General features: G+C 34.8%; 1 protein-coding gene across 1 annotated transcript in view; it reads right to left on the bottom strand.

Annotated features, from left to right (window-relative positions):
• The window catches only part of UBR3 (ubiquitin protein ligase E3 component n-recognin 3), a 234038-nt gene that overhangs the window by 134100 nt on the left and 86882 nt on the right, over positions 1-13056 (bottom strand). The window contains exons 12-19 of the mRNA XM_055308033.1: positions 12936-13001; positions 12758-12847; positions 10970-11098; positions 10286-10338; positions 10052-10185; positions 9602-9686; positions 7956-8098; positions 4654-4750 (exon numbers count right to left, since the gene is read on the bottom strand). Coding sequence (XP_055164008.1) covers positions 4654-4750; positions 7956-8098; positions 9602-9686; positions 10052-10185; positions 10286-10338; positions 10970-11098; positions 12758-12847; positions 12936-13001 — 797 coding nt within the window. The remainder of the gene's footprint in view (positions 1-4653; positions 4751-7955; positions 8099-9601; positions 9687-10051; positions 10186-10285; positions 10339-10969; positions 11099-12757; positions 12848-12935; positions 13002-13056) is intronic.

Raw genomic sequence — 13056 nt, forward strand, 5'->3', positions numbered from 1 at the left:
GAGGATGTGGAGAAAGGTGAGAGAGAAACAACAATATTTGTGATAGTATGGGATTAATTTACAGAATGAACAGAAGAGAAACAGATCTATATATACAGATACATGATACAGTCAACTGCCTTTATTCAAGTAGTTATGTTCTATAAAGTCACCACAAACAAAATTATTGCTCCTAGGAGAAATACAAGATTAGGTTCCTGCAAGTCTAGGTCATTTTGTTAATCAAAATTCCATTTGCATTATATTTGCCAATGTCCTTGTAAATCAAGACAGTCCTATCAACAATGAAAACCTGCTCTTTCACATGACCCTTTTCTGTATAACTCTTAGCAAGTATTTTTAAAATTCTTCTACCTCAGGATCTATAGAACCTGCTTTGCCTGAAAATTTAAAATTTTTCACATTATATTATTTTTTGAAACATGCAAGCCAGCCAGCACTAGTGGAAAAAAGTTTAACATTTTCCTGACCCTTGCTAAATGTGACAGGAATTTCTTTACGCTATACACTACATTTTTTATCAGTCATCATCTCAAAAGTCCACAAATTTAGCTTTTAACCTTTCCATAGCTTCATCACACACTACAATTGCTATTTCAGTACTTTTTGGAATGACCTCATGCATAGATCAGTGAATTTCCTCTACCTCTTTCTGGATGTAACATTCTACTGATTCATTACCACTGAACTCAAGTCAACAGCATTATAGCTCATGACGGAAAGAAGCTTATCGAAGTATCTGCCTTCCGCTCAGGTCATGATCCCAAAGTCCTAGAATCAAGCCCCGCATTGGGCTCCCTACTCAGCAAAGAGTCTGCTTCTCCTCCCTCTGCTGCTCCCCCTGCTTGTGCCCTCTCAAATAAATAAATATCTTTAAAAAAAAAAAGCCCACAAAGTATCGAGAATAGCCAAAATATCAAAACAAACCAAAAAAAAAAAAAAAAGCCTCTAACATGGAAGCCAGAGAACAAGCAAAACAAACAAAAAACCAAAAACTTAATTTAGAGGAAATATATTTTTAAGGGAGGGGGAGAATCTTAAAAATAAAAAAAAATTATCTGGCACCTGGGTGGCTTCATTAGCTAAGCATCCAAATCTTGGTTCCGGTTCAGGTTGTGATCTCAGGGTTGTGATATCAAGGCCTGCATTGGGCTCCTCGCTAGGTGTGAAGCCTACTTAAGATTCTCTCCCTCTCTCTCTCTCCCCCTCCCCACTCCTCATTCACAAGCACATGTGCACAGACTCCCTCTCCCTAAAATAAAAGTAAATATCCTTTTTAAATAAAAATCCTTTTTAAAGAATTAAAATTAAAAAATTACCATTAAGATTCCAGAGAAATGAATTGCATCTATGATTCAAGAATACCATAAAACTAAGTTTCTGTTTAAAAACATAGGGGAGTGGCAGCCCGGGTGGCTCAGCGGTTTAGTGCCGCCTTCCGCCCAGGGCGTGATCCTGGAGACCCAGGATCGAGTCCCACTTGGGGCTCTCTGCATGGAGCCTGCTTCTCCCTCTCCCTGTGTCTCTCATGAATAAATAAATAAAATCTAAAAAAAATAATAATAATAATAAATAAAAATAAAAACACAGGGGAAGGGGGTTCCCTGGGTGGCTCAGCGGTTTGACGCCTGCCTTTGGCCCAGGGAGCGATCCTGGAGCCCTGGGATCAAGTCCCCAGTCGGGCTCCCAGAGTGGAGCCTGCCTCTCCCTCTGCCTGTGTCTCTGCCTCTAAGTCTATCATAAATAAAATCTTAAAAAAAAAAAAATAGGGGAAGGAGAGAAAATGAGTGAAAATATCAGTGAGTGTGACAAAACGAGAGACACCTAACTCTGGGAAATGAACAAGGGGGTAGTGGAAGGGGAGGTGGGCAGGGGGTTGGGGTGACTGGGTGATGGGCACCGAGGGGGACACGTCGCGGGATGAGCCCTGGGTGATATGCTAAATGTTGGCAAATTGAACTCCAAAAAAAAATTCTTTTAAATACATACATACATACATACATACATACATACATACAAACATAGGGGATCCCTGGGTGGCTCAGTGGTTTAGCGCCCTGGCCCAGGGCGTAATCCTGGAGTCCCGGGATCGAGTCTCACATCAGGCTCCCTGCATGGAACCTGTTTCTCCCTTGCCTGTGTCTCTGCCTTGCCTCTCTCTGCTAAAAGAATCTCTCCCCCCATCCTCTCCTCTCTCTCTCTCTCTCTCTCTTATGAATAAATAAATCTTTAAAAAAATAAAAATAAAAAAATAAATTGATCGGACACCTGGGTGGCTCAGGGAGTGATCCCGAGGTCTGGGATCAAGTTCCGCATCAGGCTCCCTGTGAGTAGCCTGCTTCTCCCTCTGCCTATGTCTCTGCTTCTTTTTCTGTGTCTCTCATGAATCAATAAATTAAATCTTTTAAAAAATAAATAAGAAAACAAATTGGTTTCTGCATAATAATGTAGTATTTGTATATAAGCATATTTTTCAAAACCCCAACAGCTTATGATAAAATACTTCAACTATCCTACTAGCATAAATAAGCATTTTTAGTGCCCATTTTGTTTGTTTGCTTTAAGCACTAGCCCCTAAATATGCAGCACCTAGAGTAATGAAGTATTCCAAAATGAAGTTTGTATATTTGTTCAAGGTAGCAAATGATACATCATTCTGACTGCTCTTTTCAAAAGCATTAGTAGGATAATGCAAAGGAAAAGCTACATGAGAGCAAAAATTTTTCAGTGATTCAAACCAACACTTAAATAAATATTGACTAATTTGAGACAAAAATGTACATAAACTCATACACCATACTTTTCAAACGTGGGCCGGCAGTCGTTAACCTTCAAGATGGGAGACAGGAAGCAATAGAAATATCAAAATTATAGTTGAAAAAACTTACTTTCCTGCAGAATTTAAAACAGTCACCATATAAAAATCACATCTGCATGTTGGAAATGGCCTAAACAAAAGTTTCAACACTACCATTAACAAACATTTTCACTAAACTTCTCTGGGCCACAATGTCTTCATATATAAAATATAATATTGAATTAAATGGATGGTCTTCCAACTATTGTTTTGTTCCTTATTGTTGTAGTCTTGTTTTTGTTTTCCTTTTAAAAGTTGAACTGCCTACTAAAGGGTACTTGGGAGTGAGGAAAGCAGTACAGGCCACCTCCATCTTCTCTTGCTGTTCCCTAACACCCTCTGGCCCTCAGAGATACTTCAATGGAAACTGGATAGTATATTTTGAAGGCCTTTTCTGACAACACGATCCTAAGATCCTAAACATCTAAACATTACATACAGCAAATAGCTTATTTTCACTTAAACACTCAGCATAAAAATTTAAAGAAATTTACTTTTCATTAATTTAGCAATTACTAATTACCTAATGAAGTGCCTAACCCCAAGCTAGATTTTGAAGAAACAACTGTTAATTTATCCAATCATTTTTCACCATAATTCTTCAAAAGGATTTTTTGTTGTTTTCTTGCAAATAGAAAAGGATCACAGGCAGCCTGGGTGGTTTAGTGGTTTAGTGCCGCCTTCAGCCCAGGTCGTGATCCTGGAGTCCTGCAACAGAGCCTCAGGTCAGGCTCCCTCGGGGGAGTCTGCTTCTCTTTCCCTCTGCCCCTCTTCCCTGCTCATGCATGTTCTCTCTCTCTAATAAATAAAATAAAATCTTTAAAAAAAAAAAAGTACAGTACGAAGAACTTCAAACTATCTCTCCAAGGGTTTTAGAGAAAGGTAGAGATGCTGATGGCTGAACTAGGCTTTGTTTTTTGTTTTCGTTTTTTTGGGTGAAGGAGAAGTATGCTAAAATTCTACACTACAAATTATTTCAAATATTTCTGTGATAGATCATAAATTCAACGTATTACTGCAATGTCTTGGCAAATAAAAAGTTTCAGTTATACCCAATATTTATATTTATACTTTGATAGACAAATATTTTCTTAAGATCTAAGACATCAGGGGGAAAAAGAGCTAAGACATCAGTATCATTTAAAACTTGTTTTAAAATATTTAACATAAAAATAAATAAATAAAATAAAATAAAATAAACACATGCTTTAGAAAAGCAGATAAAAGATATTATATGATATTCAGCAATACAATATTTAAAAAATAGTCTGTAACAGCAAAGAAAAATGAATTCTTCATTGAAAAGATATTCTTCAAAACTTTTTTCTGCAATCATCAACATTTTAAACCATTTTGTTAAATATTTACAAGTAAAATTCAATTTGCTTCAGCTATTTTCCCAGTTGTGAAAAACACAGCAACATTACCACACTTTTTTAGGTACCCATCATCTCTGATAACAGACAATTTTATTCTCTTAACTTGTGCCTCCTCTACTGGTTTAAAAGCAGAACAACATAAAAACTAGGTTTGGCATTTCACTGGTCAATAGCAACCAAATAAGTTTGTTATTTTTTTTATTTATGTCTATTTCTGACATTTTATAAAATTTATCAGATTCTGGATCAAAGATATTGAGAACAAATATATATGGCAGATTTTTTAAAATTTCAAAATATTATTTTCTGCCCTAATGACTAAGAGTATACTTTAATGATAGCTTATTACATTTGTGTTATAACTGAAATTTTTCGACATAAACACAAAACATCATTATACTAATATAACAGACTTACAATGCTGTGTATCTGTCCATTGCAGACTGCACATCTCTACGGTAAACTGTTCGAAGAATGACCATGACAGGGTCAAACTCCTGATCCCAGACTTCAGCTATTATTCAAAAGAAAGTAGAAACAAAACACTGACATTTTAGGAATAAAGTCAACATTTGATGACTAATTACATTTAAGTATATTTTAAATTCATAGATGGGATAGTTTGATTTGATGATTACATGTTTGCTTTAATAAGCTTGATATTATGACTACTTTTCTAAGTCAAAAATCATAACTTCATCATGATGAATGTTCTTTTAAGTTCAGTAAGAACTAGTGAGCAAAAACTATTAACAATGAAAAAAAAAAAGCATTATAATGTGATAAGACTTCACCATAAAAGTTTAGTTCATCTTTTTTTGTAAAGTGCCAATAGAATATAAGAAACGCAATGCATTAACAACTTTGAAAATATTCAAAGATAAAAATATGAAAGCTATAGTAAAAACTTAATGAGCTATTGATCTTTAAGAGTCTTACTTTGTAATATTTTTGGCTTATAAAAGATTTTCTGTTCTTTTGCTAAAATTGAGGGATCCCTGGTGGTGCAGCGGTTTAGCGCCTGCCTTTGGCTCAGGGCGCGATCCTGGAGACCCGGGATCGAATCCCACATCGGGCTCCCGGTGCATGGAGCCTGCTTCTCCCTCTGCCTATGTCTCTGCCTCTCTCTCTCTCTCTCTCTCTCTCTCTCTGTGTGTGACTATCATAAATTAAAAAAAAAAATTAAAAAAAATAAAATAAAATAAAATTGATCACTGATGACCTTACCAACTTCACAATTAGGAACCCTTATCCCATGTGTAGTATGTGTACAACTGGTGGTACAAAGATGATTTTAAGTATACAAAGATTTTTATTTTAATAATTATATAATCATGTTTAACATGTATTAGGAAATTATACATTGCATATAAAACCCATGATCTCACTAATAATCATGCTTAGAATGAGGTGAAGTTTAAAAAAGTGAATCCATTTAAGGAAACACAACAGACTATGATAAATAATAGAGATACTATTTAGATGTGGCAAAAATCTACAACATGGCCTAAGAATAATAATTTTAGAAACCATTGCTTTAAGAGTGTACTTGGGATGCCTGGGTGGCTCAGTGGTTAAGCGCCTGTCTTTGGCTCAGGACGTGATCCTGGAGTCCCAGGATCCAGCCCCACATTGGGCTCCCTGCATGGAGCCTGCTTCTCCCTCTTCCTGTGTCTCTGCCTCTCTCTCTCCGTGCCTCACATGAATAAATAAATAAAATCTTAAAAAAAAAAAGTGTATCTTTCCTAGATTGTTTTTCCTAACTCATTCTAGCAAAATTCTTAACATCAGAAAACAAGAAACTTCAAGCCTCCTATACATCTACTGTAATTTCAACTTCCTGGCATAAGAAACAATGAACAATTGTCCCTATTTTCATGTAACAGACTATTCATTCATCTTAAATTATCGATTATAAGTATGACACAAGATCCTTAAGATAGGCCTTATCAAAGAAAAAGACCTTTGTTATTATTTCTATTATCATTTCTTGTCCTTCACTTTTAAATCTATTAACTTGTACAATTAAAATGCCAATACTTTTATCAGAATTATAAAACCATAACAATAGAAGAAAACTTCAGCAATTAACCAGTTTAGCAGACTTTAGTGTTCTGTGGTTTTCCACAAAAGTTTAACTGGGGCCACTTCAGGAGCAAGAAGATGACAAAAAAGATGAGAAATGCGATGTCCACCACCCACATTGACTCTAACAAGAGCAAATGTGTTTTTATTGGTGTTATATAACAGATTTACTTAAGATTTAGTTTCTCAAAACTAAAGTCTTATTTCAACCACTTTTAAAAAGCTTTAAAAACTCTCATCTACTCCAACTCTTTCATTTTACAAATAAAAGTAAAATCCAAAATTAAGAAATTGCTTTTCTCAATACTAGCTAACATAATTCAATACTGTATTTGAATATGAAAACTAATTTCTTGACTCTAATCTTCAAAAGCCCAGTGCTCCATCTCAGTGTCTCAAACAGTAATGTGCCTAACAATCATCTTACAGAGCTTGTTTAAAAAAAAAAAAAAAAAACAGATTTCCAGAATTCATCCCCAGAGGTCCTGATGAGAGCAGCAGGGGCTGAGGCATAGGACCCAGTGCTTTTAATAAGGACCACAAGTGAGTATGACAGAGGTAATCCTCACATTATACCTTACTAAGCGCTGTACTATACTAGAATGCTGCTCCACTTCAAAAATTCAACTAAACTTTAGATACAAAGTATTCTCTACAATAAACACTGTGCTTGGGATCCCTGGGTGGCGCAGCGGTTTGGCACCTGCCTTTGGCTCGGGGCGCGATCCTGGAGACCCGGGATCGAATCCCACATCGGGCTCCCGGTGCATGGAGCCTGCTTCTCCCTCTGCCTGTGTCTCTGCCTCTCTCTCTCTCTCTCTGTGACTATCATAAGTAAATAAATAAAAAAAAAATTTAAAAAAAATAAATAAACACTGTGCTTTTCCTTTAATGGAATACACACTGCAACCAGAGACTATGAATTCACCTTTGTGGACTCCTCGAAAAAAGTCCCACATGATCAGGTTTATTCTGCTGTTTTGCCAAACACAGTATATGTTATTTACAACCTCAATGTGGGCATCAGTTTTTTCAGTTACACAATGCGTGCTAAAGAAGTCAAGAAGCATGTAAGTGCTACTTCCTTCAAAAGTTTAACTTAGATTAGTGAACACCTGGAAGTGATAAAGACAAGACTGAATGAAGTCTTCACCTACTTCTGGCTCTTATCAAGCATATCATCTATGAAGCCAGGGAGAAAACCTTGGAAAACCAACCACTTAAGGAAAAAATTTTAAGAAAATGTAATCAATCTTCTATACAGATTTTAATTTTAACGGTATCAAGTTAAATTTGGGGTAGTGAGAACTATCTCAAAATGAAATTTAGAGAGCAAATACATTTTTAAAAACTTTAAGTATATAGTTTTGTAATTTCTGGTTCATTTAGAGTTCATCCACTTATAAAAATGAACTAGAATTCATATATAAAGTTCCTTTTCTAAAACAGAGTCATCTAAGAAAGCTTGCTGTAACATAAAACCATAGATTTGTAAATAAATGGAAGCAGTATCACTATATACCATAAAAACTCAAAGCTGAATACATAAAAAGCAAAACATTTTCCTTTCAGTGTATACAACTTATATTCAGAAAACCAATTTTGAAATAGTATCTTAAAGTATATAAACATACCTTTAGGGGTATACATGCCTTGCTGCATTGAACCTCCAGGTTCAAAAACAGGAGCCTTAAAATCAGCTACAGCTGATAGAACTGATTCAAAGCTGTAACTGCCTGGAATAATGCCACTTTTGGGATTTGGGTTTTCTGGAATATGATTTATGTGTCAAGAAAAAAAAATAATACCTAAAAGCCAGTTTTTAATCATAAAATTACCAAGGTACTCTAGTTTCTACTACTTTTGCTTCAAGAGTAATTGACTGTAGTATGTAAAATTGACCACAAGAGGGCTATATAATACAAGAGTTCAATAATAACTTTAATTGTGAATTTTTAAAATATTTAATCTAGAAGCCTATTAATAAGTTATATGCTAAAATAGTTCCCAAGTTTATTTCCACCAAAATTAACCAAATTTCAGAAAATGAAAACATCTTTTAAAATTAATCTCCATTTTCATCATTTTACAAATGTTATACTTTCCCTTAGAGAATCAAAACAATATGCTAAAAATTAGCCAAGATTTTTATGAGCAAAGATTATTTTTCCAAAGACACAAAATGTCATCCTCAAAGAAAAAAGATGCTAAACAAATTTTTACAAAGAGGAAAATCAGAAAACCATAAAGATCCTTTCCCATTGATTTCACATCAATTAATCAATTAATTTTAACTCAAAGTTACAGAGGAATACTTTTGTTCTGTTACAGCACTGATACATATTATATAATAGTTGAATGAAATCATCAAATAAAATCAATTGGTACTGCTTATGAAAATCTTCAAGGTTATCAAATAGGCATTTCATAGGAGTTATTTCACAAATTTTTTGCCAATTATTCCAAACATATTCATAACATACAAAGTAAATTTAGTCCAAAATTTACAAAATAAATTTTATCACAAAATAACACAATCTTTGTCTTAAATTTTAATAACTTAAAAAGTATAAAGTGTATATTGTATGCTCTGTCTCAAAGAACAAAGTTTTTGAAGTTCATAGATGATAGTCTTTGCCCTTAAAAATCTCTTGGTTTGGGCAGCCCAGGGGGCTCAGCAGTTTAGCGCCACCTTCAGCCCAGGGAGTGGTCCTGGAGACCCAGGATCAAGTCCCAGGTCAGGCTCCCTGCATGGAGCCTGCTTCTCCCTCTCCCTGTGTCTCTGTCTCTATCTCTCTCATGAATAATTAAATTTTTAAAAAATCTCTTGGTTTAAGACTGAATTCTAAGAAACAAAAAAAAAAATCCTTAAAGTGTTTAAAACCCTGACAATAATTACGGTATACCTCTAAATTTTAACCATGAATTCCAACCTAAGTATACAGATAAAGTAGACCTAACTGGTTTTTACAAAGTGTCCAGCTTCCTTTCACTAATATCATCCTAGAAGGGCAAGGGCAGATCCTCAGGTGCCCAGAGCCATCGGTTCTGAAATCTAATAACCAAGGCTAACAAGCTCCCTGAGAGGTTAACAATGAAACAAAAATATCTGCCATAAGCCCTGAACGCAGAATTGAACAACTGAAGTTCTTTTTCCTTACTATTTTTCAACTCCAAAAATATTCTTCAATCACAAAAGTGATAAACTTTTAAATGGGCAAAAACTACTTATTATTTAGATTCTATAATTAACAGAAAAGTAAACTTTTAAAAGGATATGAGGTCCAGCAATGAACTATGTGTCCTGTCATTCATACACAACTGGGCTACCATCTCTGCCCTGAGAATTTCATCATCAGACATCCCTATAACAATTAAAAAGAGAATTAATAAATCTCAATATATATAAGTTATAAAGAACCAACTTACCATACTTTTTATTAAGGTGTTTTACCAAAAATGAGGTGCTTCAAAAATGAAAGAACAAAGACTGTAATGCCCCAAATATAACCAGTTTAACTAACCTGCTGTTTGCAGCTCCCTTTAAGTAAAGGATTTTTTAAACGATATTCTAAAAAGAGTAACAACTGTACAACATGTAAAGAGTTTCAAACAATGTTTAAATATATCCAAATCCTTTTCTCTTTTCCATAAGCCAGTTACTACCACAGGGAGAGGGGAAGACAGGGAGAATAGTTAATATCCAAGCATTAGTATGAGTGCTTTTTACCTAAATGTAAACGAAGACTTAAAAGAATCACAAGAAATGTAAGAGCGCCTTCTAACATCGATCTCTCATGCTCTGCATCAAGTACTGTGTTTTGATGTTGTGATGCCATTGTCAACAAATCCACTACCTTAAATCTATAATAAGAAATATTTGAGACAGATTTTTTTAAGTTAAAACAAAATCAACTTAAATTCCAAATACTTCCTAATATCTGTCTTAATAAATTATGCTTACCTTTCAAAGACAGATGAAATAAAGTAATCTGGGTCAAGTCTAGAAGCACAAACCTTTAAAAGACAAAAAAAAAAAAAAAAAAGAAAGAAAGAAAACCCAGAAACTTTATTTCTCAATATTGCTTTATTTCTTGTATTAATCATATGGTTTGCTTGAGTTCTGTATCTTACCATGTTTTGACACCTGGGGGGCCTTACAGACATGGGGAGAGACTAACCCTCTCTTTAGCTATAAAGACAGTAAATACTAACGATATTCCTAAAGACAGTAAACAACTTACCTAGGAGCAAACCTCTTACAGGCAAGTCAATCACCCCTATTATCTAACTCTCACACACCAAGGCAATATTGCCCCTGCCCTAAAACAAACTGGGGCCAGGTACCAGATAGCTGGCGACAGCCTTGATGCCCCAAAGTCCACCAGAATTATTATTATTATTATTCAAACTACCCAATCTTAAACTGTTGCCTTGCCATGCCTTGCCCTTCCTATGCAAATGCCAAAAAAGGTTCTGCTTTAGGATTTCTCCTTGCTCCTATTCCTGCCTCTTGACCAAGATCTAATGCTTCCCCTGTGGCACTAACTTCTTCATGTCATCATTGAGTCACCTCTATAAACTAAATTCTGTGGATAAAAATGAGACACTTCTAAAGTAGAGTATCTGCATTATCAAGTTGACTTACCTGTAGTAAGTAAATGTCAGGGTCAATCATAGAATTACAGAAGTGAGACTGGACATAAGTCATGGCTTGTCCTTTGATTTGTAGACCATTTCTTACCCACATATTACTATGGATTTCAGCAAGACTTGCCTAATAAAATAAAAATAAATTAGAAAAAGAAGTCTTCTAACTTCAATCTTTATAAAAAATATGTTAGACTGAACAATCATTTCAAAATCTTTTATAACCTGATCATAGCATGAGCCTAACATTCTGTCCCATGTTAGTTTAAAATATTCAATTCAAATACATACTTTGAAATTTTTAAATGCTCATTATGCTTTATACAATCTCTTCTTTTGGGGGATTTTTTTATAACTGAGTTAGTTTTATTTTTTAAAAAGATTTTATTTATTTATTCATGGGAGACACAGAAGGAGAGAGGCAGAGACAGGCAGAGGGAGAAGCAGGCTCCATTCAGGAAGCCGGATGTGGGACTCGATCCCAGAACCCCAGGATCACACCCTGAGCCGAAGGCAGATGCTTAACTGCTGAGCCACCCAGGCATCCCCCTGAGTTAGTTTTCCATGATGATTCCTAGAAACATAACAATTTTCAATGAAATCTTTCAGGAGGAATCAATAACACTTATATTAACTTTCCTTCTCAAAAAAGAAAACCCTATATAATGCTTAAAGAAACACAGGAATAAGCATAAAACAAAGCTAATTGTTCCAGACTAGCCATTTTTCAAATAATGAGCAGGTAAGAAAGTCAAATAAAAATGTTTTATTATGTTAATGTTTAATTCTTTTCTTTCAAATAAATAAATAAAATCTTTTTTAAAAATTACTTAAAAAATAAGGAGAGGGGGATCCCTGGGTGGCGCAGCGGTTTAGCGCCTGCCTTTGGCCCAGGGCGCGATCCTGGAGACCCGGGATCGAATCCCACGTCAGGCTCCCGGTGCATGGAGCCTGCTTCTCCCTCTGCCTGTGTCTCTGCCTCTCTCTCTCTCACTGTGTGCCTATCATAAATAAAAAAAAAAATTAAAAAAAAAATAAAATAAAAATAAAAGTTTAAAAAAAAAAAAAAAGCTTTAAAAAAATAAGGAGAGGATGCCTGGGTGGCTCAATTGGTCAAGCAACTATCTTAGGCTCAGGTCATAATCCCAGGGTCCTGGGACAGAGCCCCATGTATGGCTCCCTGCTCAGCCAGGAACCAGCTTCTCCCTCTGCCTCTCCCCCTGCTCATGTGTGCTCACCCTTCTTTCAAATAAATAAACAAAAACTTTTTTAAAAAATAAATAAAATTGCCAAGAAAAACAAATTGAAGTGCAAGTCCCTCTATACACATAAAAGGTTGGCCCACAAAATTATAGTACTTGAACTGAAAGAAACAATAGTGCTTATGCACAAAAATCCTCTTTTCCCTCATTTTCTAGATGGGAAAACTAAGAATCAAGTAGGTAAGTTACCCCAAACAACAATGGATAATTAAATTGAAATAGTACTAACGCTAGAAAAATCTGCTGGGTCTCCTATCAAAAAAAAAAAACAGTGCTGTATAGTATGTTAAAAACTTCCCTGTAAGTCAAGACAATGAAAATAATTCCTGGGGAAATTATAGCTAAATGTAAATTTCAAAGAACAAAAAACACCAAAATATAATATAGCAAAAATATCTAAGTTTAAAAAAACTTTTCAAACATTTTGGCTATAACAACAATGTAAAGGCATAAGAATAAAATAAAGGAAGAATCACATAACTAAGAAATTCAATTCAAAACTTTTTAAAAGCCTGAATACATACTTGAATTTGGAGTGGGTGAATCATGAGTTTCATTAACATTTCCTGATCAGGTAAAACAGAATCCAAATCTAGTTCTTGACATTTCACAGCCTAAAAATTATGGGGAAAAAAGTTACTAATTCAATACTTATTTCCCAATATTAAAAAAGTAATAATAATTGTTTGATTATAGTCTTACCTTACTCAAAAACATAGCATAGTAACGATGAAGGGGCAGATGAAAAGTGACTTGGTTAGGTGCTGGCTGGAATAAACAAACAAAATCCACAAGTCAAAGAATGTTTTACAGAAGTTCAAAA

The sequence above is a fragment of the Nyctereutes procyonoides genome, unplaced genomic scaffold, assembly GCF_905146905.1.
Source record: "Nyctereutes procyonoides isolate TBG_1078 unplaced genomic scaffold, NYPRO_anot_genome, whole genome shotgun sequence".
Taxonomy (NCBI): domain Eukaryota; kingdom Metazoa; phylum Chordata; class Mammalia; order Carnivora; family Canidae; genus Nyctereutes; species Nyctereutes procyonoides.